The sequence below is a fragment of the Ascaphus truei genome, chromosome 16 (genome assembly GCF_040206685.1).
Source record: "Ascaphus truei isolate aAscTru1 chromosome 16, aAscTru1.hap1, whole genome shotgun sequence".
Lineage (NCBI taxonomy): Eukaryota > Metazoa > Chordata > Amphibia > Anura > Ascaphidae > Ascaphus > Ascaphus truei.
The window spans coordinates 4,543,539-4,567,990 of NC_134498.1; the positions used below are offsets into that span (position 1 = coordinate 4,543,539).

The window sequence follows — 24,452 nt, forward strand, 5'->3', positions numbered from 1 at the left end:
GACAGATTTTTTAATATTTAACATTTATTAGGTATGTTTTAAAATATAGTCAGAGTATTTAAAAAAAAACACAAACTAATAGGTGATAATAATATATATATATAGTGAAAAGCACAAATAAAAATGTGATTTTACTGAGGGTAATAATTAAAGACGTAAGTATTGTGTACATATAGCAGTCAGGGCTATTTTAGACCCAAGGTACTATCCCTGAAATTGCCTATTATTGGGTTTGCATAATTTATAGATAAGAGCAGCAGTTGTCATAATATACTGTCTTTTGTCTGGGTCAGTATAAAGATTACATATATACCAAGCAATTTATATTAGACTATATTTAAGTATTCGCTTGTCTGATTATAGTCAATTGATGGTCAGTAATTTAAATATTATACATAGTACGCTTAGTACATATTGTGTGGTATTATAGCCCAGTAGTTATTAAATAGATGGTAATTTATACTGTGGTATATCCCCTTGATTGTAGGGTCAGTGTAAGAATTTATATATACAATGCAATGTATAATAGGCTATATTGTGATATACAGTATACAGTAGTCTTTTAGGTATGTTACTATTAAGCTAGATAGTAGTCCTCACAATAGCTGTTCTAAGCCCTGATCAAATCATGGGAAGGGGATAAGAGGACCCTGCACCGCTGTTCTAATATATTAGGCTGTTAGGTAGTATACATACAGAAGAAAACCTCTAGAGAGGGCAGCGGAGCACTATATGGGATTCATTGGATGCTATACTTTATGACTGTGATTTGCTTCTGTTGCACCGAGGATGGACTTTATGTCCTTTTTCTGCTGTAGTACACATACATTCAAACCCTCAACATACATTCAAACCCTCAACCCTATGTTGCTAATTCTCCGTCTGTAACAGAACCAATCGGAGGAGCTGGTAGAGTGTTCGAGTGCCCTTGGAGAATAACATGCTACTGACGTCAGGATGAAAAAGATTACACCTTTAAAGGGAACAATTATGGGAGTTTAAAAAAGGCAGTCATAAGGAGAAACAGCTGATAGTTTTAAGGAGTATGGAAAAATAACTTTGCAAGTTTAACTCTTCAGTTCAGTTCGCAAGATGTAGAGCCAGGAGGAATTATCCGCATGCGGGGGGCTGACATTCGGGTTGGATCTTTATTTGCATCCTTAGAGCCACCAGACTTTCTTCTTATATAACAGAAGGAAAGCAGGATTCCGTATAGGCAGCTGGCACCAAGGGCAGCACCGTATGCATAGAAAGCTGTGGAGAGGATGGTTCGGCCATCTAGAAATTAAAAGGGGAAATAAAACGATATAAGGACATGTAAATAGTGAGAGGGAAAACATTAGAAGAGAAAGAGAGACAGAAAAAGGTGCACATGTACTGTATGTGCATATAAAAAAAGGATAGAAAGTGAAATAAAGAATAATTCTTATATGAATGAGGGTAGAAAGTCATGGGGAAAGAGAGTGGGGAGAGGAGGCAAAAAAAGGGTAAGGGAGAGGGAAAGAGGGAGAGAGGGAGAGAGGGAGAGAGGGAGAGAGGGAGAGAGGGAGAGAGGGAGAGAGGGAGAGAGGGAGAGAGGGAGAGAGGGAGAGAGGGAGAGAGGGAGAGAGGGAGAGAGAGATGAATGTATCTATACATGAGCAAATTATCGCCAAGAGTATTGTTTGTTTTACCCTGTCTTGCTATTCATGAGAAAAATTAAAATCTATATTTTTAAGTATATTGGAGATCTATCCACATTTCTATCCAAGCACAGAACATGTGGGTTTCCTATTTTATTCCTATTTTATTGTAGAAACAGTGACATACACATAATTACTTTTGCTGTCTCGTTAGCGGCTGCCACTAGTTTTTCATCCATGGTCGTCACTGGTTTACATTCTGAAATGCAGAAAAATAGAAATACTGTAGAACTGCACTAGTAAGTAGAGACTTAAATAGGAAATACTTATTTAAGGTTGTTCTAAAATTACCCACAAAATTACTAATGCATTTCTTCATATGATAGTGATACTCTAGACAGGAAAATACACTTGTGGCGCCAAATGTACCTTTATTATCTGATAAAAGTGTGCCTCATGCACAAGGTATCTTTTAGAAAGGTGCACAAAGAGAAGCTGCACTATTGAATTACAGGAATTTCTTAAACTACAAATTATTGCTTACAATTAGAGATCTGAATCTGACGCCGATTGACAAATTCCTTGAGCCACGGATTATCACAGAAATTATCCTTTTTTTTTTATTGCTGAAAATCCATCTGGTGGATTCAGAATCTGCAAACAGAATCCCCCTTCTTCTAAACATTCTATAATCCAATAGCCTCTGTGACACAGCCTTCTCATGGCTCATGTCCTACCTTTCCAACCACTCTTTCAGTGTTTCCTTCTCTGATGTCTCCTCTTCACTTCCTTTTTCTGTTGGGGTTCCACAAGGCTCTGTCCTTGGCCCTCTGCTCTTCTCTACACCTCATCTACACCTCCTCTCTTGGTGAACTAATACAATCTTTTGTCTTTCAGTATCATCTTTATACCAATGACACCCACTTCTATCTCTCGTGCCCTGATCTCTCCCCCTCTCTCACGTTCCCTATTTCTAAGTCTCTCTCTGCAATCTCCTCATGATTGTTTTACCACTACCTGAAGTTTAACATGTCCAAAATAGGATTAATATTAATCCATTTTCCACTGCCTCCGTTACACCAACACTCTCCCTTACTGTCAATAACACCACAATCTCTTCAGCACTTCAAGCACGCTATTTTGGGTCATCTTTGACTCTGATGGCTCCTTCATTCCCAACATTCAGTTCCTCACAAAGTCCTGCCGTCTCCCACCTCCGAAATATCGACAAGATTCGCCCATTTTTCTCTCATGATGCACCTAAAATCCTGATCCACTCACTCATCATGTTGCACCTCGATTGTTGCAACCTTCTATTAGTTAGCATTCCCTTTGTCTGCCTCTTCCAACTCCAATCCATCCAAAATGCAGATAGACTGATCTACCTCACTTACTGCTCCCCTTCTGCTGGTCCACTACGCATAGCCCTACGCTGGCTTCCCATACAGTAGCCTCTAGAATTAAATTGAACTGTAGTAATGACTTACTCAAGAACACTGCTCCCCCTCCTTACATTTCAGACCTCATCCACAAATACATACCTAAACGCCACCTATGTCCTGCCCACGACACCCACCTTTGCTCCCATCTTATTGTCTCCTATCACTCCTGCCTTCAAGACTTTTCCCATGCTGACCCACTCTCTGGAATTCCATACCACGTACCATCAGACTATACCACAGCTTTAAGATGTTTTAACACTCCCTGAAAACTCGCCTTGTCATGGTAGTCTACTTGCCATACCTCTAACAATCAACCCCATTGGGACCAGCTATGTGGCTGGACCAATCTTCCCCATATGTAACATCCCCCCTCCCTATAAAACCTTAATGGCTTCAGCTTTCAGACTGGGCCATATTCTGACCCGAGCCACACCTTATCCCACAATGAGCAGCCACCTTACCTTCTTGTTTCAACATTGTCCCTCATTCCCTCTAGACTGTATGCTCTCACGAGCAGGGCCCTCATTACCTCTTTGTATCTGTTTGTGCATGTTTGTCCTCACATGTATGTAACTGTTTATGTTTTTGTAATATACATAACTCCCCCCCATTGTACCGCACTGTGGAAAATATGTTGGCGCTTTACAAACTAATAACAATAATCCAAATCTGAAAAATATAATCCGAATACAATAAACAGAATTTGAAAAAAGCATCCAAATCTGAAAAATCTGACATCAGATTCGATATAAACATGTTCCATGGACCGGATTTACGTTAAATCCAACTGCTGATTCTTTAAAATCGAAGAATTTGAACCCCATGGAAGGATTTGAAAGAATCCAAACAGACTAAAATGGATAAAATCTGACTTCGGATTTCAGTGTGAGGATCGGATTTTGTCTGACAAGCCGGGGAAAACAGCGGATCGGATTCAGAGTCAGACAGGTTTCCCCATCTCTGCCTACAATGTACTCTACTCTAGGTGCCATTAACCTTATTGTGATATAGAACTAGATATCATGATCCACCAACACGATTTCCTCAGTTGACACATTCAATAAAGTTTGTTTACACCTGTCCTTGGGATTTAAACAGCAGCCATTTACTCCTAGCCAGTCCCTGAGCAATTTTTCCTGGACCCAATCTGTTTTCCTTCTTTAATCTTTTGCCTGACCTGGATTCTGTTTGCCTCTCTCCTGCTCTGACCTTAGATCTGTGACCCGACTATGCTGCCGCTGCTCCCTGCCCCAACCTCAGCCAGTGACCTGGACATTTCCCTTGATCAGGACCCAGTCCTAAGGGCTGTGGTCAGTTCCCATATCCTGCCTCAGCCTTGCGGGTCAGACTCATGGCTAGAGACGAGCCCCATCACACTAGACATTGCTCCAGGTTTATCAAAACCCATAAGATACAATGGAATTTTTGCTCTGATAAATATGGTGTATTTTGTTGCCCACGTTTTGCAACTGGTAGACTGATAAATGGGACTGTGCAATTCTTGGGCAAAAACATTTCTCCAGGTGTATAACAAAATACTATTGATCTTACTGTCACTTTCGAAATTAATTTGATATTAATAATTGAATCTCCAGCAAGGAAGTCATACACAAGTGGTGCTTTTTTTAAATGGGCAAAATACTTAAAAGTTTTCTGAAGCTGCAACAATCCTGGAGTAATACCTGACACTAAATTAAAAGGCAAATGGGCACAACGGACTTTCTTCAGAATGATAATTTATTATGCCATAAACTGACGTTTCAGCTTCTCACAGATACCTTTCTCAGTGTCTGCCTTGGGAAAGGTGAGAAGCCCAGATGTCGGTTTATGGCACAATAAATTATCATTCTGAATAAAGTGTTTTGTGCCCATCCGCTGTTACAGTTTTTTGCATGTATTTACCTGGAGATTCATGGGCAGCCCCTAAAATGAGACCATCGGCAAGATACTGTACTCAAGATCCTTTTCTCTTTTATAATGATTGACAGTGTCATAAGCATGGCCATGTTTTATTCAACAGGAATGCTTGTTTCACATTACTGTACTTTCAAAATGAATCCTTTTGTATTTCAATGTTCCATCCAAAATAGATGGTAAATGTAATACATTTAATTCAGTGGAAAAATTACACTGGGTATTTACCTGTCTTCTTATGTCCTGAGGTATTTTGAATGATGGCTTTTGTGCTTATATTTTGCACACCTGTCTCATGTTCTAACAAACACGTAACTTCAGCTCCTTGCTTCCACAGACTGGCCGGTATTGTGATTCCTGCGGTTTGGTGGAATGTGTTGTCTGCATTATGAATAGTCAGGAAGGTGACTGAGCCATAAATAGAGGTTTCCCGGTTTATGAGCCACTTTACACGCAGAGCCTTAGGGAAGTAACTTGCAGCATGGCATAGGAAAGTAGCAGAATGTTGAAGCTGGACTTCGTTAGAAGAGGGTCCCAGAAGAGTCAAACGGGGTCTGCGTGCATCTTGAATGTCTAGATGAAAGGGTGGAATTATACATTATATCCCAGTCAAAACTGAATAAGAAATAAAGAGACTATATTTGAGTGTGCTCCTCTCACTGCAGAGAGACACAGTGACACAGACACAATGAATCTATAATATACCGATGTAGCCTTGTGGCTGGTCGCACTGCCCTCATGAAATCCACCACGGCTACGTCTGAGCGTGCGTGTGCTTGTGGAGTCTCAGGAAGGAGAATAATGGCATTTCAGGATTAACACAGAAGGGGTCCCTGCTTCTGAATGGGACCACATCTGTGTGAATCCTACCGGATCGCATCAGTCTGTAAGAGACGCGCAGTAAGAGTAGACTTAATTAGCCACTCTCCCTCTAACAGGCCATCGCGCTGCTTTTATTTTATTTTAGTAACTCAGTATTGATGCAGGGTTCTCCAAAGCTGCACCACATTAATTTCAGCTATGGGGACCCCCTGCTTCCCGAGTTACATGCCCCGGTATGGGGTGATGGTATCTCTGCCATGTTTAAATATCCCATGTCACGTGACCGGGACATTTAAATGCATAAGAGCTACCAGCACCCCATACCGGGGCCAATAACTCAGGCAGCATGGAGTCCCCAGGGCTGAAATGAATGTGGTTCAGCTCCAGAGAACCCCTACTTCAATACTGTGTTACTAAAATGAAATAGCAGCAGCTTCATTAACTTACTGGCTATCTTCTAAGGCAATGGAGGTGTTAAACCCGAGAACCTGGTTTATAGGGTGTAGAGGGGTTGAGTGAGGGGGCTCCAGTTTGGGTGGTTAGGCCTACCATGAAGGTTGCGGGAGGTGTTAACGCCTTCATTACCTTAGCGATAGTTTCTGAACAAACAAGCTATATACAAGTGTATGTTTAAATAAATATTTTATCAGTACTACACCAGGTACTTTTTATTGCACTTTATTTTGGGAAAACCACGCATTGGAGATCTGGGAGAATGAATGCAGTTGTGGACCTGATCGAGGGCAGGAGAGAGGATTAAAGATACCTTTACATGCCAGTGATAAACTTTGCTCTTGTAAGTAAGCACTTGTTGGGGTGAAGTGGGGCCCTTGACTAAAGGTGCAGCGCCATGGTCTGTCCCCCTATTTATTCATAGGAAATGTTGCATTGAGGAAAGACAAGTCTAATAGCCATTAATGTGGATAACAGAACTGGTTTTCATGACCCTATACAGGACTGGTATTGTACTGTTCTGTTTATTTTGCGCCAGGGACTTGGTCTGTGTGTTTAACCATAGCAATAGTAACCGCTATGGTAATGAAGGGGTTATCCCCTCTCACTACCCACCTGAGAGGCCTAACCATCCACCCCAGGGCAACTACCCCCTTCACCCACCCCCTCAAACCCAATTAAACATTAAAATACAACAACCCTACTACCAACCCTCAACAACCCCCCCCCCCACACACACACACACACCTGAACACATACAGTGCACTAATGGACAAAATTCCTATTATCCAGATCTGTATAATAGCGCATTAGCCCATTAAAAATAAAACATTATCCAGCCAGCATATAGTAAATAAAAGTTATACTTACCCCTGCCGGGATGAAGGCTGCCCTCATCCTCCTCGTCTTCAGTGGGCACTGACAGTAAAATAAAAAAACTGAATACTGGCCTTTAACCCCATAATCACCTTAGTAGTTATGGTAATTAAGAGGTTAACCCCCCTCCTGCTACCCACCCAGTTGGTCTAACCACCCTCCCTGGGACAACTACCCCCACCCTACACCCCATCTAACCATTGATTGTCACTGTGGTAAACCATGCCCACAATGGACATGGATTGCCACAATGGCAATGAATGGGTAAGCTACAAATCAAAAACACGCATTAAATAAAATATATTACATTTAAATTAAAAAAAAACATTTGCCAATTAACCCATTAATTGTCACAGTGGTAAACCATGCCCACAATATCGGCATGGATTGCAACTACGGCTATGGATGGTCAAGCTAAAAATGAAAAACAACCAATACATTTCATTTAAATGTTTAAAAAAAATTGCCAATAAACCCATTGATTTTCAGGGTTTGGACCAAAGGATAAATTCAGTAGAGGAAGATTTGAAAGAGAAGTGGTTTCACAAGAACAGGTTCTCTCCCTTAAGGGATGTGTCACAGATGGCATTGGCCTTAAAGAGAAAAAGAAACTCCTTAAGGAGAAAAGCGGAGAGGCACAAGAGGAGGAAGGGGGAGGGATTCGCAAAAAGAGAAAGTAAACCCTCCCAGTGGAATCTTTAATTTGAGTAATGTGATAGTCTAAACATCAGACTACAGTACTCAATAATGGTCTACATTTTGCACCCTCATTAGGGCCTAACTCTTTTAAGCTTTATCTGGATGCCAACAGATTCCTTAGGAAATTGACGTTAAAACATTATTTCCATAAACAAAATGTAGAATATTCTAAGGAAACTGAGGTGGTCCCAACACCTTTGGAAAATGACAGGTATATACTGTACAGCCGCGGCCCCTTTTATTCTCCAACATCTCCGAATTTTTTCAGGGATTTTTTCCGAATGCCACGCACTTCACCACATTCATGCCGCATTCATACCGCATTCATGTTGCATTCAGGCTGGCGTCACCCGCGGTTGATGTGTTTATTGATAATGGTTCAGATTTAATTGGTTGCAATTCTTCGCGTATCCGCCAGGTGGCAGATATTCATGAATTGTAATGCGCATGCGCTTCAGTAATGTGTCGACTTGCAGGTGTTTAAAAAAATACCACAGTGGTCCATTTTAAATTGGCCTTGGTACTGAAGAAGTTACAATAATGTATCAATTTAGGCTTTTCATATTAAAAAATACATGTACAGTGTCTGGTGTTTTATTGTCCTGAGAGTCCCGACATGAGTGCACCACTGCAGTCCGTGTTCCAAAAACCCGACAAAACGTACGCTTATTTAATATGGGCCGTGATTAATGCAACAGATGATAAGATGACAACAGTTGGTCAAATGTATCAGTATTTTATCGAAAACTATGACTTTTATAAATTTTCACCAGATGCTCATGTGTGGAAGCGCGCAATAAGGAAAAAGTTATATATTGATCCGTGTTTTTTTCGCATTGATCCCGGTGTTATTGGAGGGTATTGGTGTGTATCACCAGATTTTTCCAGTATCTTTGATCATGGAGACTTCAAAATGCGAAAGGCCGTGTTAAAACCAACTAAGAAACGTCAGTCGCTGGCAAGCAATGCGCCAGCGACAGCTTCCAATAACGGTCCGACCGTCAGTGAAAACCTTGTGACCGGCAACCCTTGCTGTCTGTCGCCGCCCGGATACCTGCAGCCTGAGCCGGATTTCGCGTACAGATTCCAAAGCGATTTCCAGCCTCATCCGTTGGCACCTGTCAACTACACTGGCGACACAGTTTATTACACTGAGGCCAGATCCGCAAGCCGGGAGATTTCCCGGCTTGCTAGTGGCCGCCCCTCGGCGTGCCGCGCGTCATAGACGCGCGGTCACGCGTCTTCGGGAGCGTGCGCCCCCTGCACGCGCGTCCAGGGGCTCCCCGAGGGAGCCCTGGTGTCCCGCGATCGCGGGACAGCGGCAGGGGGTTCCGGGGGACCCGGCGGACCCGGCAGCGGTAGGGAGAGCGCCCCGATCGGAGGGCGCTCTTCCGCTGCTTCGGCGCGCGCCCGTCACTCTCGGGCGCGCGCCAGGCTACTGCTGCGGCACAGAACGGGCAAATGCTCGAATAAACTGTGCCGCAGCAGTACGTGTATAATCAAGAATACGGGACTGGCAGTGGCTCGGCGCCAGCTGATTGGCAAAGTCTATGGTGAGTAATGTTGCCGTATTTTATTCTGTTTTTGAAATATCAATATCAATGCACAGTCAAGCGATTCTCCTGTAAGCAATATCATTGGCTGAGCAGCTTCTACAGTAGATACTGCACAATTGGTGGAAAGCTAGGCGCATGCGCATTGGAACCTTCTTGAAACGCATATGCGTGTCATCACATCGCCAGTAGGCGCATGCGCATGTGAACAGGAGACGCCCCCCGAGAAAATTATTGGTGGGACTGACTGTGGGAACTTCTTTAGGGGACTGACTGACCATTACAGTAAAAATGTACTTTTGTTTTTCCTCAGAAAAGAAAACTTTGTCATCTCATGCGGAAAACGGCAAATGGAGGGATTTCGATGGATAATATTGCTTTGTGTAACAATGCCTGCACATTGCTGAATCGAATTTAAAAAACCATGTACCGGAGTCTACAGTTTAGTGTCCGTTGTTATTGATTAGGATACAATACTGTAACTGAGAGCTTCATAGAAAACCTGAAACAGTATGCTATTGTTTTCAGACCGTATGCAATACTTTTTTATATATATATACTGCTGCGGCACAGTTTATTCGAGCATTTGCCCGTTCTGTGCCGCAGCAGTAGCCTGGCGCGCGCCCGAGTGTGACGGGCGCGTGCCAAAGCAGCGGAAGAGCGCCCTCCGATCGGGGCGCTCTCCCTACCGCTGCCGGGTCCGCCGGGTCCGCCGGGTCCCCCTGCCGCTGTCCCGCGATCGCGGGACACCAGGGCTCCCTCAGGGAGCCCCTGGACACGCGTGCAGGGGGCGCAGGCTCCCGATGACGCGTGACCGCGCGTCTATGACGCGCGGCACGCCGAGGGGCGGCCACTAGCAAGCCGGGAAATCTCCCGGCTTGCGGATCTGGCCGCACTGCGATAAAGTGTGTCGCCAGTGTATACTGTATAATAAACCCAAAAAATAAAAAGTATGCATTTATTCTACATGTATTCGGGTACATATGTGTATTCTATACCTGTACAGCATGTATTGTTTTAATACTCTTGTGATGTACAGTACTGAGCATGCCTATAGTATACAGTACAGTACTGTACAGTATGCCTGGACATTACTGTATGTTCTAGAAACACTGTATTTTGTTACAGTATAAAAGGAGACAATGGAACAATTTAAAACAAATCAACATTTTCTTTTATTGGTGGAGTAAGTACAAAAACATTTATTTACAAATACAATTTAAAAACCTTTAAAGTGTACAGCAATTCAAAACATTAACAGGTTTATAGTTTACTGCTAGTGAAAACATTTATGTACAGAAAGTCGAAACATTTACAGCACAACAGTATGGTGTTAGTAAAAAACATTTCTTTGTTAATACAAGTTAAAACACGCAACATCTCCTTAATTTAAGTACATAAAGTCAAAACAATTACAGTAGGATGGTATACAGTACAGTAATTCAGGCCTGCACAACTCCAGTCCTCGAGGGCCGCAAACAGGCCCGGCCCCAAGGATAACCTTGAAAACCGGGCCTGTTCGCGGCACTCGAGGACTGAAACCGTGCAGGTCTTGTGTAAGTAAAAACATTTCTTTATTAATATAATTTAAAAACAAGCAACAAGTCTAAAATGAAACAACATTTAAATAGTCACGCAAATTTGATCCCCACCAGATTGTCTTTCCAGGGCCGATGCCGTGTATGACGCAAAATGCTATTAATGGAGTCTCGAACGATTTTCATTAAAGGATCTGAAATTTAAAAATAGCGCCGCAATTCCTCCACAATAGTCCTTCTTAAATTTACAGGAAGCGCCCTTTTTTCGCGATTTCCTTCGTAGTTGACTCGCAGTACACCAAGTAGGACACGTGGTGCATAAAAATTAACATACCATACTTCTGTGGTAAACCAGCACTCATCACCCTATACTTCTTCCTGAGTGCCAGTGACAGCTCGCGCAGGATGATATCGGGCACCGTATCGATGCAAGCGTATGTAGGTTGGATTCTGGGAGCGGGTGTGCTCCTGGGAGCGGGTGTGCTTGTGGCGGCGGGCGAGGGTAGGTTGTCTGGGAGGAAGCTTTCCTCCTGTCTTGGTCGCCGTGTTGTCTCCTGGAGTGGTCTTGATGGGGTTGTCATGTTATCCTCCTCGTCAATGGCATATATGTACACAAATTCTTCTGGTGGAGGGAGTGCGCTTGGTGTTGGAAGGTGGTCGAAGGTCCCATTCATCAAATCCATGCCACCCTCCTGCTCCGGCGTCGGGGAAACAAGGGGCATGAACACCGAACAAATTATATATCCCCGCTATGTCAGTCTCTATCTTCTCCATCCGTTGATCCATCTTCTACATCCGTTGATCTATCTTCTCCATCCGTTGATCCATCTTCACCATCCGTTGATCCATATTTAGCATGGTTTCTAAAAGAAGATCTATCTTTACCAGCATAGTAGAGTTCCCGGGGATATCAACACTTAACCCATTCAGCATGCGGTGTAACGAGCTGGTTCTTGTGCATGGGGTGCTGTGGACATCTGGGTGGATGGGTGCTACGGAGGATGAGATGAGGTTCCCTGGAGAGAAGCGGCAGCGTCGTCGAAGAAGGATGGAGGAGGTAACCTGTGGATTTCCGGGAGAGAAGCGGCAGCGTCGTCGAAGAGGGATGGAGAAAGTGACCTCTGGATTTCCGGGCGAGAAGCAGCAGAGTCGTCTAAGCGCAATGGAGAAAGTGACCCGTGGATTTCCAGGAGACCAGCGGCAGCGTCGTCGAAGAGTAGTGGAGAAGATAGGATGTGGGTTTCCGGGAGAGCGGCGGCAGCGTCGTGGACGAGTAGTGGAGAAGATAGGCTGTAGATTTCCGGGAGAGCAGCGGCAGAGACGTCGAAGCATAATCGAGGAAATGGCCTGCGGGTTCGATGGGTTGGCTGCCATTTGTATTGCCTTGAGTGTACATCACCGAATTTCTTCTTGACATATAAAAGGCTTACGTGTTTTAAAACCCTTAGCCTTCGGGGTCAGCAGAAGGTTTTCTTTATTAGCCTTAGCCTGTCGCTTTGGCCTTGGCTTGGAAACGGCTGCCGCCTTTCACTTTTTCTGTGTAATAGGCAAGGCAGAGGCGAGTGGCTTCCGGCGTCCGTAGAATCAGGGTTGATCCATGGAAGCAGATGGCACAATGCAGTATCTGGACAAGGGCAAGTTCAGATACAGATCATCGAGTGGTAGGCTATGCAAAGTGTGTAACCTTTTATGCATGGCGACGAGGTACATGTGTTAAAAGTGGGCATACTCTAATGTGAGTCATTAACGTATAAATACACCATCCATTTTCTGAATTCACTGCACATTGAATACACATCGACTAAACATCAAATATACATTCTTATGCTTGTATTTCTTTCTACTCGCAGCTATGCCTGTGCAGCCCTCTTTCCTGCTGATATTGAGAGACTACTAGTGCTGTATGTACCTGCTGGCTCAGCGAGATCTGGGCCTCCGCTAACTGGAAGCCTGGGGTAATAATAGGTTCTTGGCAGCGCCTCCACTTACCCAGGATCCCCAATAAGTAAGATTCCCCTAGGAAAGAATAATGATAACACACCCCAACTTTGTAACCTTTTACTAATACAGTACGTATTACCTTTTACTAATACAGTACAGCATAACCTTAGCTTACACCTATTAGAGATAACACACATATAGTACAGTATATGAATAGCTGATATTCAGTAATATACACCAGTGGCCTGGCTACTCTCCTCATAGAGTAATGTCACTTCCCACCACCGCGTGCACCCCACACCTTGTCCAATGTATATATACTCAGTCCCTTGGTCACTCAACCCATTGTCCCCAAAGAACCCTCCCCCAAGGCGGGATCAGCGCCTGATGGTACCGGTGTTGGAGCACTTATTAAATACCTTCCGGCTACTCCAGCAGCCGCCAACAGACTTCAAAAAGGATACGCCGATCCAGCGTAGTCTCTCACGAGTTGGTGATGTCCAGCAGCTTGAGCCCAAAACACTGTTCACACACCGCAGCTCCGGAAAAACACTGTGTCCCTATCTGCTACTACAGTAAGGGAATAGGATGTCTCTCTCTCTAGGGCTTTCCCTGCAGCACCACAAGCTAATGGTGACTCCGGGTCTGCACTTGGCCTGAGGGGAAATCTGGCCTATGCAGGTGGGTCACTGACCCCCTGAACACACACAACCTCTCCCCTTGCTCCTCCCATGCCCACTGTTAGCGTGGTCTCTCTCCTACGCTTCCCTTTCCTGACTGCCAGCAATCCCTGCACTCCTATTTGTTCCCTGGTGTCATGTGGCTCTGCTGAGGCTCATGGGAATTGTAGTTTTACTGCAGAGCCTCCTGGTGATTGGCCAGCCATTCGCGCGCTTACACTGCGCATGCGCGAACTCTCTCCGTGCCTCCGGTCGTGCAGGGGTATTGCGCAATGCCCTAACAACATGGCGGCACCCTATACTATCGGGCCACCGCGGAACCTCCGGACACTCTCACAACACCCCCCCCTCCCGGGATAGCACCCTGCAGCGGATGTACAGAGGGGAAAACAGAACACATCTACAGTCTCCCCCTCGTGGAATCCAACGACCCCGCTTGGGAATGTAGCCAATACACATATTTACACAATAAAAATGCATATATGAAAAATACAACTTATCACTGTATACTCTACATGAGATTATACATTTCCTTGAACATTTCAATCACAGATCTCACTCTATTGCGAGCCCACTGCTGAACCTCATAATTGGGTGCCCCGAATTGATCGTAAGTCATTCTCATGGGAGGTTGACCAGCACTTTGGTTTCTGCGCTGGTGCTCTTCTGTTACTCCCTCTGGAGAGTAACAAATATCGTTTGACAATTCAGTCTCTTCCCTCGAGGGGCTCAATGTATCGACACAGTCTCTTTGAGGCACAAAGCATGGGCTCTGTGGGTCTAAAGGCTGGCTCATTTGAGTAAGCTTATCTGGTGTTGGACCAAGGGGTCCTTTACCCGTAGCTCCTTCGGGAGATGCACCAGTGGTCAGAAGGCCCCCTTGAGAGGTTCCACCCATAGGATCCTCAGAGGTGGTATTAGCTACAGTCTCTGGACCATCCTCTGTAACATCTGACTCTACATCTAGCGAAGCAATGGGCACTTCCAACTCTTTATCTCCTTCTTGAGGTATGGGAAGGAGATAATTTCTATGCATTCCTTTACCCGGCCTTCTGAGTCTTTGATATGGTAAACCGGGAGGCCAGGCATCTGGGGCTCCACTTCATATATGCCATCTCTCCAACGGTCGGTCAATTTGTGCTTTCCGGGGACACCCAGATTGTGAAGGAGGACAGCATCCCCTGGACGAATTTCCTTAATGCGCACTTTATGATCATAGCGTCTCTTATTACTCGCATTTAGTTGAGCCGCCGCTTTCTCTGCCAATTTATATGCCTGCTGCAAGCTGTCCTGTAATCTTTGCACATACTGGAAATGCGTCCTGTTGGATACCCCATCGGTAGATATCCGCAGACGCACATCCACTGGTAGCAAAGCTTCTCGTCCAAACATTAGGAAGTAAGGCGTATGCCCCGTGGATTCATGGTGAGTACAATTATAAGCATGCACTAAAGTCTCTACACTGGCGACACACTTTATTCGAGCTCGGCTAGTCCCACGAATTCGGGTATACCCGGGTGTATTGAGGTTTGTGACTGTTTTCTGCCCGAGTGCATTGAGGTATTTTCCAAGCAGGGATTGAATCATTTTATTCCCGCTGGCTGCAATACTGCACAGTATATATATATATATATACTGCATTACAATTCATGAATGTATGCCATCTGGTAGACACGCGAAGCATTGCAGCCTATTAAATCCTAATCATTATCATTTAACAGATCAGCCGCCCGTCAGCCAGGCATGAACCCAGGCTGGGAAGGCAAACGCAACGGGGCTTGTCAGAGGTGAGGAGCGGCGCATTCCAGGTATCTGCCAGGTACATACTGGGTATTTGCTCGAATAAAGTGTGTCGGTGCAGTACGTGCTTACTCCATTCAGTCTTCTGTGAGCCTTTCAGAGTACCCAGCATGTCGAGCAGTGTTCGATTGAAACGTTCAGTCATAGCGTCCCCTTCTGGGTGATATGGCTTAGTTCGGGACTTGGTGATACTCAGTAACTTAAGCAATTCTCGTATACGGTTACTTTCAAAGTCCCAACCTTGATCACAATGCAATCGATTTGGCAGTCAATAATTAAGGAAGTATTTCTACCATAAGACTTTGGCCACAGTCACAGCCCGTTGGTCTTTGGTAGGGGAAGCTTGAGTATATCTGTTATAGTGATCTGTGATCACCAGTACATTTCCAATACCCCGGATGTCAGGTTCGATGCAAAGAAAATCCATACACACCAGATCCATAGGTCCTGAACTCTTCAGATGGGCCATGGGTGCCGCCCGGGTGGGTAGTGTTTTCCTTTGTATACAAGGGGTGCACTGTCTACAATGTATCTCCACAGATCCTCTCATTTTGGGCCAATAGAATCGATCACGAAGTAGCCCGAATATTTTGTCAATGCCAAGATGACCATGGTCGTCATGTAATGCCCGGAGGACCATGGTTTGCAGAATCTTGGGCAGAAATAAATGGCGCCTGTCAGGATGGTTGTGATATTGTATTACCCTATACAATAGACAGTTTTCCAGTTCAAATTTTCCCATCTCCTTCATTAGTAGGGCTACCAGTTCTTTAGGAGCTTGTTTAAGTATGGAAGGATTATTTTGTTGCAGCGCTTGACGAACTATTCCAACTACTGGATCCTGAATTTGATATTGCACCAAATCTTTCCAGGCAATAATCTTATCTGAAGTGACATTCATTCCTTCTGGATGGCGGTATGCCCACAGAATCGCTTTTGATTGACATCCTAATGAATCTGCTATCCTTAATTCAGAAAAGGCTTCTCGATCATCTACCACTGCTGCTATGGAGCACAACACCCATATGCCAGGTCCCGGAATTTCCTCCCAAACTTCCTCATCTGGAGTAGGGTTGAGCCCTGGTCTTCGCGACAGAGCATCCGCACCTATGTTCGTACTGTAGGCCCTGGCTTATATTTAAGGTTGAATTGATAGTTTGACAGTGCCGCTAACCAACGGTGGCCTGTAGCATCCAGCTTAGCAGAAGTGTTGATATAGGTCATAGGATTGTTATCAGTCCTAACCTCAAATTGAACGCCATACAAGTAGTCATGCTACTTATCCACTATAGCCCACTTGAGGGCTAGAAACTCAAGTTTGTGTACCGGATAGTTTTGTTCACTTGGTGTCAAGCTTCGACTGGCATACGCCACCGGTCGGAGTCCAGTGTCATATTTCTGGTGTAACACCGCCCCAAAGCCATTGAAGCTAGCATCCACGTCCAGAACATACGCTTGATCAGGATCTGCATACGCCAATACCGGAGAATGGGTTAAATTTGTCTTCAGCCCTAGAAACACCTGTTCACAGGCAGGGGTCCACTTGTCCCCAAATGGTGCTTGAGCTGAAGTGGCTTTCCGTCCCGTGTCTTCGGGGTAGATTTTGAGGAGGTTGTTGAGAATTTTGGCTTTACCGGAATAGCCTTCCACAAATCTTCGGTAGTACCCGCAAAACCCCAGAAATTACCGTAATTCTTGGACGTTATTGGGTCTCGGCCAATTCACCACTGCTTCTATTTTCCCAGGGTCGGTAGTTATTCCTTCGGCTGACACAATATGGCCCACGTACTGTAAGTCACTGACGTGCGGCAGAACCGACACTTATCCATGGACAGCTTAAGCCCTTCGTTATTGAGTCGATCCAGCACTTTCAACAGCCGTTAATCATGTTCCTCCAGTGTCTTCCCGAACACTATGATGTCGTCCAGGTACACCAAGCATTCCCGAGGATTCATATCCCCAATGGTCTTTTCCATCAGACGCTGAAAGGTGGCTGGAGCGCCACATATCCCTTGAGGCATACGCGTGAACTGATAAAATCCCAAGGGGCAGATGAAAGCTGTCTTCTCTTGGTGTTCAGAGTTCATTGGCACCTGATAGTATCCTGACCTCAAGTCCACTTATTCCCAGATAGGGCGTTCAGGAGGTCTTCAATTCGCGGAAGGGTTTACTGATCGGGTACAGTACGGTTGTTCAAGGTTCTATAGTCCACACATAGGCGTACCGTCCCGTTCTTCTTGCGCACTACCACGATAGGCGATGCATAAGGACTACGTGATCCTCGGACAATACCGGCCTCCTCAATTTAGGCTAGCAGCTTCCTCACATCTTCCACATCCCTCGGAGAAATGCGACGAGATCGTTCTTGGAACGGCGTCATATCGTTAAATCGGATTGTATGCTGGGCACTGCGGCTGCACCCCACATCCATGTCACCGATGGAAAATAATTCACGTCGGTTTTCCAGCTTGGTCTGTAACCTTTTTTTCCAATCCTCGTCAAGGGTGAATCTCCGAAATCAAATGCCAATTTAGGAGCCGCCGTGGAGACGGTAGCGGCCGGCGGCCTAGCTTCTGTCTTCCCTTCTAGAGTAACAGGATATATTCTGCCCAGCTGCTGCCCATGATCAATGGGCATGAGATAGGGAGAAATGTTCCTCACGTAGACCTGTGTTCTATGCGAAATTCTAAATGGCCACTCTTTCACTGAGGCCAACACCCTGTATCCAAACTGCTGGCCATCATCTGCAGTACTCTCCAATGAGAATAGTCAATACTCCTTGCGTCTTTCGGGGTAGCAACAAGCTGCTGAAATCATTCTTCCTTCCCCTGGGGGAATCTCAGTCAATCCACGCTCAATGTTGTACAACACCCCATGCTCTTCTTCGGCAGCGATCCTACAGCATGCCTCTTCTAACGCCGGACATGCAGCTAGAGCCAGAAATGGTAGTTCATCCGCCTCCTACAAGTACATACGGATCACGGCTTGTACTATGTCAGTATTAGTCCCCATGATTATAGGGGCACTGGGATGGTCCTGGGGTTCCGGGCACACTAACGCTTCCACTTCCATGGGGTGATGCTTGCCCGTTTTCAACTGTGGAACGTCCAGATGTACTCTCACCAATCCATCGATAGGGTAGTCTTCATGGCTTGACGATAGCTGCCGGCCCGATACGGCTGCTCATCTGAGGTGGGGCCGGCACTTCATTAGCCTCCATAGCAGAACCCTCGTTGGACACGAGGGTGGTTTCCGTAGTCCGCGGGGTGCACAGCATGGATTTCGCAGGTCTGGACGCCATCCTCCGTTTTACAGGACAATGGGAAGAGATATGCCCCATCTTGCCATAGTTGTAACACTGGATATTACTCCTTATAGAACTGTTCCTGAAAGCAGGGGAAGATCTTCCCGAGGTGGAGCCTCCATGGTCAAACTCTTGTTCATCAGGCTTCTCCTTGTCATGACTCACTCCCCCAGCTGGCCCTGCTCTAGCCTCTCCTTTCTTTGCTTCCTTGGGGGGAACCCCGGTTCTCTTGGCCAGGTTCAAATCCCAACTCAACAGCACGGTCTTATGAGCCTGTACTCGGTCCATAAGTTCATGAAAGGACAAGGCTTGACCAGGAACGAGGGATCCGCTGACTCTTACGGATACCGGATGTAATGAGAGAAGTCCCCTCAGAAATTGTGTGGTTCACAACCCGTCTGCATCAGCCTTCTGCACTACTTTCCTCCTCACCAGAGTCCAAAGATCCAAATGCAGACGCCTAAGAAAGTCAGATACCATTTCTCCTTCTGGGCCAGAGCATGGAATTTGGCCATAAGTGCGAATGCGTCCACCGGGGTTCCGTAGGCTTTGGTGAGTGCATGAAGTATTCCATGCATATCTGCATCCGGATGATCATCTCTGTAACAATGCACCGTATGGGAGGCGGGCGGTCGTAGGCATTCAATAATTCGCTGCCTCCTCACTGCGTCAGTGCAGGACCATTCAGGTAGTACCTGCTCAGCATGATCCAACCATTCCTCAAACCCTACCTCTCCCAAGGGCGTCGGGTTGTTTCCGGAGAACACCTTCAGCTTCCGGTACTGATGCAACTGAGTGAATTGATGTATGGCCTCCGCTAGCACAGGTATGGTCAGATCGTTAGGCGTGATATTTCCTACAGAAGGGCTATTGGTATCCATTCTGGGCATACTGCTCCTACTCAGAGAGGGCTGGATGGTGGAGGGGGTGAAAGATACTCCTAGGCCCATGGCTGCTGGCCACCTGGGGTTCAGGCTGCTCTCAGGGGTATGGTCTGGAGTAAACGTTACTGCACTTGACGGGCCAGGGTACTCTCTCTGTGGGGTGGACATGGCCATTGGTTCGACCACGCCCACCTGCACCAGTGAGCAATGGATGCCCGGAGACTCAGGTAGGATTAATATAGAGGGTACGGCTTCTGGGCATATGTCCCATTCAGTGGCAAAGAGTACTTTACACCAAGTTTGATCGGCATCATACTTATGGTCTATAACTCGGGCCGTGGCCAGGAACGGATGTTTCCTCACTTGATCCCCTATGGTTCCCAAGGAGGTGGCTGAAGGGACATTTCCAACAGCAATGGCACAGGTCAGTGGGATATGGTTTTGTTGGGCCCACTTGCACACCTCGGTCTGTGAGGGCACAAACATAGCTTAACTGGATAGCACAATTTTAATTTCTGAATGGGGCACCCCAGGTCTGAGATCTCAGCAGCGCCTCCAAATGTAGCCCTCTTTCCTGCTGATATGGAGAGACTACTAGTGCTGTATGTACCTGCTGGCTCAGCGAGATCTGGGCCTCTGCTAACTGGGAGCCTGGGGTAATAATAGGTTCTTGGCAGCGCCTCCACTTACCCAGGATCCCCAATAAGTAAGATTCCCCTAGGAAAGAATAATGATAACACACCTCAACTTTGTAACCTTTTACTAATACGTAATTGCATAACCTTAGCTTACACCTATTAGAGATAACACACATATAGTACAGTATATGAATAGCTGATATTCAGTAATATACACCAGTGGCCTGGCCACTCTCCTCATAGAGTAATGTCACTTCCCACCACCGCGTGCACCCCACACCGTGTCCAATGTATATATACTTAGTCCCCTGATCAGTCAACCCAGTGTCCCCAAAGAACCCTCCCCCAAGGCGGGATCAGCGCCTGATGGTACCGGTGTTGGTGCACTTATTAAATACCTTCCAGCTACTCCAGCAAAAAGGATATGCCGATCCAGTGTAGTCTCTCACGAGTTGGTGATGTCCAGCAGCTTGAGCCCAAAACACTGTACACACACCGCAGCTCCGGAAAAGCACTGTGTCCCTATCTACTACTACAGTAAGGGAATAGGATGTCTCTCTCTCTCTGGGGCTTTCCGTGCAGCACCACAAGCTAATGGTGACTCAGGGTCTACACTGGGCCTGAGGGGAAATCTGGCCTAAGCAGGTGGGTCACTGACCCCCTGCACACACACAACCTCTCCCCTTGCTCCTCCGGTTCCCTCTGCTAGCGTGGTCTCTCCCCTACACTTCCCTTTCCTGACTGCCAGCAATCCCTGCACTCCTATTCGTTCCCTGGTGTCATGTGGCTCTACTGAGGCTCATGGGAATTGTAGTTTTACTGTAGAGCCTCCTGGTGATTGGTCAGCCATTCGCACGTTCACACTGCGCATGCGCGAACTCTCTCCGTGCCACCGGTCGCGCAGGGGTATTGCGCAATGACCTAACAACATGGCGGCACCCTGTGCTATCGGGCTGCCACGGATCCTCCGGACACTCTCACAGCATCCCCCCCCCCCAGGGAATGCGCCCTGCAGCGGAGATACAGAGGGGAAAACAGAACACCCCTACACCTGTTAAAAAGATTTCAAAGGATCTCAGCATGAGAATTAAGGAGATGTACACGAGTGGACAACGAATTGCAGATATCCAACGCTGGTTAGCTGCTTCTGGCCTGGTTGTGCCATCAACCACCGTGTGCTATCATGCACACGGAAAAAACAAACAACGCACGAGGACACCAACGGTAACTAACTCGTATGTATATTTATATAACTATATAATACAGTATATCTATTATTGTTTATATTGCTGCATATTAATATAACTATATAGTATAGATCTCTCTAATTTTATAGTTATTTCGGTATATTTATATAACTACAGTATATAATACAGTATATCTATTATTGATTATATTGCTGCATATTAATATAACTATATAGTATAGATCTATCTAATTTTATAGTTATTTCGGTATATTTATATAACTACAGTATATAATACAGTATATCTATTATTGTTTATATTGCTGCATCTATAATTGTTTACTGTAAATGATGTGCTGTACTTGTGGCCTACTGCACTGTAACTTACCGGATTGTTGTTTTTCTGTACACTGTAGGGAGACAACTCTTCTGGTCGCCAAAATAAGTGAAGAGAATGATGAGAAGAGTGCCTTAAGGGTCAAATATACTCTGCTGCAAAATCACAATTGCACTGTATCCGAGACCAGCATAAAGAAGATGAGACGCAGAATTGGATGGAAATATGGACGTGTGAGGTTAGTACTGGACAGTACAGGAGGTTAAAGTGTTGTTTAAGAAACTGTACTGTACCTATAAAATTATTCCTTGTCATTATAGAGCGTACCCTATGATAAGGGACGTTAACAAGATCAAGAGAGTAGTCCAGGCACAGGCATGAATCTACAGTGGAGAAACTTTCCAGGATTGCATCTTCACTGACAAGTCTACTGTATCGCTGGAGAGATTTGCCACGTTTGCATTCCACAAAAAAGGTCTTATTTCTATGAAGCCGCGTCAAAAACACCCAGTGAAGATGCATGTGTGGGGTGCCATCTCTAGGCGTGGACTAGGATGCATTGTCATCTTTGAAGGTAAAATAAGTCACACGCTTTTGCCTTATGCACTGTACTGTACTAGTGTGCAGTTTTTTGAGCACTTTTCTTTTCTTGTTATAGGAATCATGAATAAAGCTTTTTTTCAAGAGCAAATTGTGCCTGAGATTGTGGAATACATCACACGTGAGTTCCCAGATGGTCACCGTATCTACCAGGACAACGATCCGAAGCACACCGCGTCAACAGCGCATATTCTTGAGCGCGGTATCAACTGGGTGAAGATGCCAGCAGAGTAAGTGCGGTAACTGTGTCTCATTTTTGCCCACTGTTTTTACTGTGTACTGTATCTCTTTAACTAATTGTCCTTTTTTTCCCCATCCAATGACAGATCGCCAGACTTCAATCCTATCGAAATGGTCTGGCATCAGCTGAAGGACCATAACCGAAAAGTCGTGAAACCCTCCAAAAAGAATGAGATGGCGCAAGGCATAATGAGTTTTTGGAATGATGTACTCACCGTGGAACAATGCAATAAATATATTGACCATAATGCGACTGTGTTGCCCATTGTGATCACGCGTAATGGGCAAGCATCATGAAGGCAGTATGGTAAAGTACTATACTGTCATATGGTACTGTAAGTACAGTATGATACAGGTAAGTATGGCACATATTTTTTCTTTCCTGAGAGAGCAGCACTAGCCACCTGGTTACAAAGTATTTAACAGTAGCTACAGTATACAGTAGTTCCAGTATAGACTAGTTTGACAGTACTATCTGCACACTGTAGTCCAATATGGAGTAGCTATACAGTACACAATGCCATAATACAGTATGCACATAACTGCACTAATTTTTTCTTTTCTTGTCTTTTCAGAAAAAAAAGGATGGACTGGGGGAAGAGGAGGTAACATGCGTAAAGTTTGTGAACTGTGTGTACAGTTAAGTGTATCTAAACTGCAGTCATGATTTACACAAAACCTCCCCTCTCTCAATGAACTACACAGAATGACGAAGAAGATAAAGACGGAAAATTTGTATTATTGTTTTTATTATTATCAATGTGCATTATTCATGATTATCCACCGGCCCTCAATTTTCACCCCCCCCCCCCCACCCCTCTCTCAATGATTATTTGTATTTTTTTTCCTGATAAAATAAAATACATATTTAATTACATAAAGATTTTATTTCTTTGAACTTTAAATTCACTGTGAATGTGTGTGGGGGGGATTCTTCAAGAAGACACACAGTTTTAATAATTGGTTAACTTTTTAATAATTGGTTACATAATCAGAGTAACATAAGGGAAAGACAACAATAGGAAAATTAACGAATGGTGTGAAAGAGGTTGAAAAGCACAATGACAAGCTTTAGAAACGGAATGGTTCTGGAGAGGTGTCGATAAGAGGTTGTAATACTTTAGCGAGCCCTGTGTGTGTCTGCGGGGGGGGGGGCAGCTAAAGCTGCATGAAGGATTAGCTGTATTGTAGTTCAAAGACATTACATATTTTCAACAGGCAGGTTATCAAAACACAGAACCCCAGCAAGCTCTTTTAGGGAATCCCTGAGCCCCCACAAAATATATATATGTATATGTGTCAAAATGGAGTGCTATTGAGCGTGGCATATGTATAGAACAGACGACAGAGAAGCCCAATGCTACATCCAACATGACAGAAATATATTTCTGTCATGTTGGATGTAGCATTGGGCTTCTCTGTCGTCTGTTTTAGGCAGGTTATCATAATAATTTTATCCCATACCCCCAAATATATAAAAACCACACAAATCAACCATGGGAAGTCAAATGCACAGTGTCGCAGTCAAAAGCTACAGCACAGATTGAATATTGTAATATCAAGATGGTTTAGGCTGGCTTGTGGAGAAAATAAAAAATGACGAGAAAAAAATATATATATTTTTGTTTTTTGGTCACTCACTTTTGAACTTCGCAAGCAAGCAGTGGTGAAGTTATAGACGCATGCGCAGTAATCATCAGTTATGTAGCTCCCTTCCTAAAGAGGATTACACGCAGGCGCAGAGAGGTGATGCTCGGCTAGGGATGATTAAAAGCACAATGACAAGCTTTAGAAACGGAATGGTTCTGGAGAGGTGTCGATAAGAGGTTGTAATCCTTGAGCAAGCCCTGTGTGTGTCTGCGGGGGGGAGGGGGCTAAATCTGCATGAAGGATTAGCTGTATTGTAGTTCAAAGACATGACAT

The 24,452-nt window shown here is 45.0% G+C and overlaps 1 protein-coding gene across 1 annotated transcript in view; it reads right to left on the reverse strand.

Annotated features, from left to right (window-relative positions):
• Positions 1-560: 560 nt before the first annotated feature.
• The window catches only part of LOC142467652 (immunoglobulin lambda-1 light chain-like), a 59,992-nt gene continuing 36,100 nt past the window's right edge, over positions 561-24,452 (reverse strand). The window contains exons 3-5 of the mRNA XM_075573596.1: positions 5,207-5,551; positions 1,810-1,881; positions 561-1,278 (exon numbers count right to left, since the gene is read on the reverse strand). Of these exons, the coding sequence (XP_075429711.1) occupies positions 1,076-1,278; positions 1,810-1,881; positions 5,207-5,551 (620 nt within the window). The 3' untranslated portion in view covers positions 561-1,075. The remainder of the gene's footprint in view (positions 1,279-1,809; positions 1,882-5,206; positions 5,552-24,452) is intronic.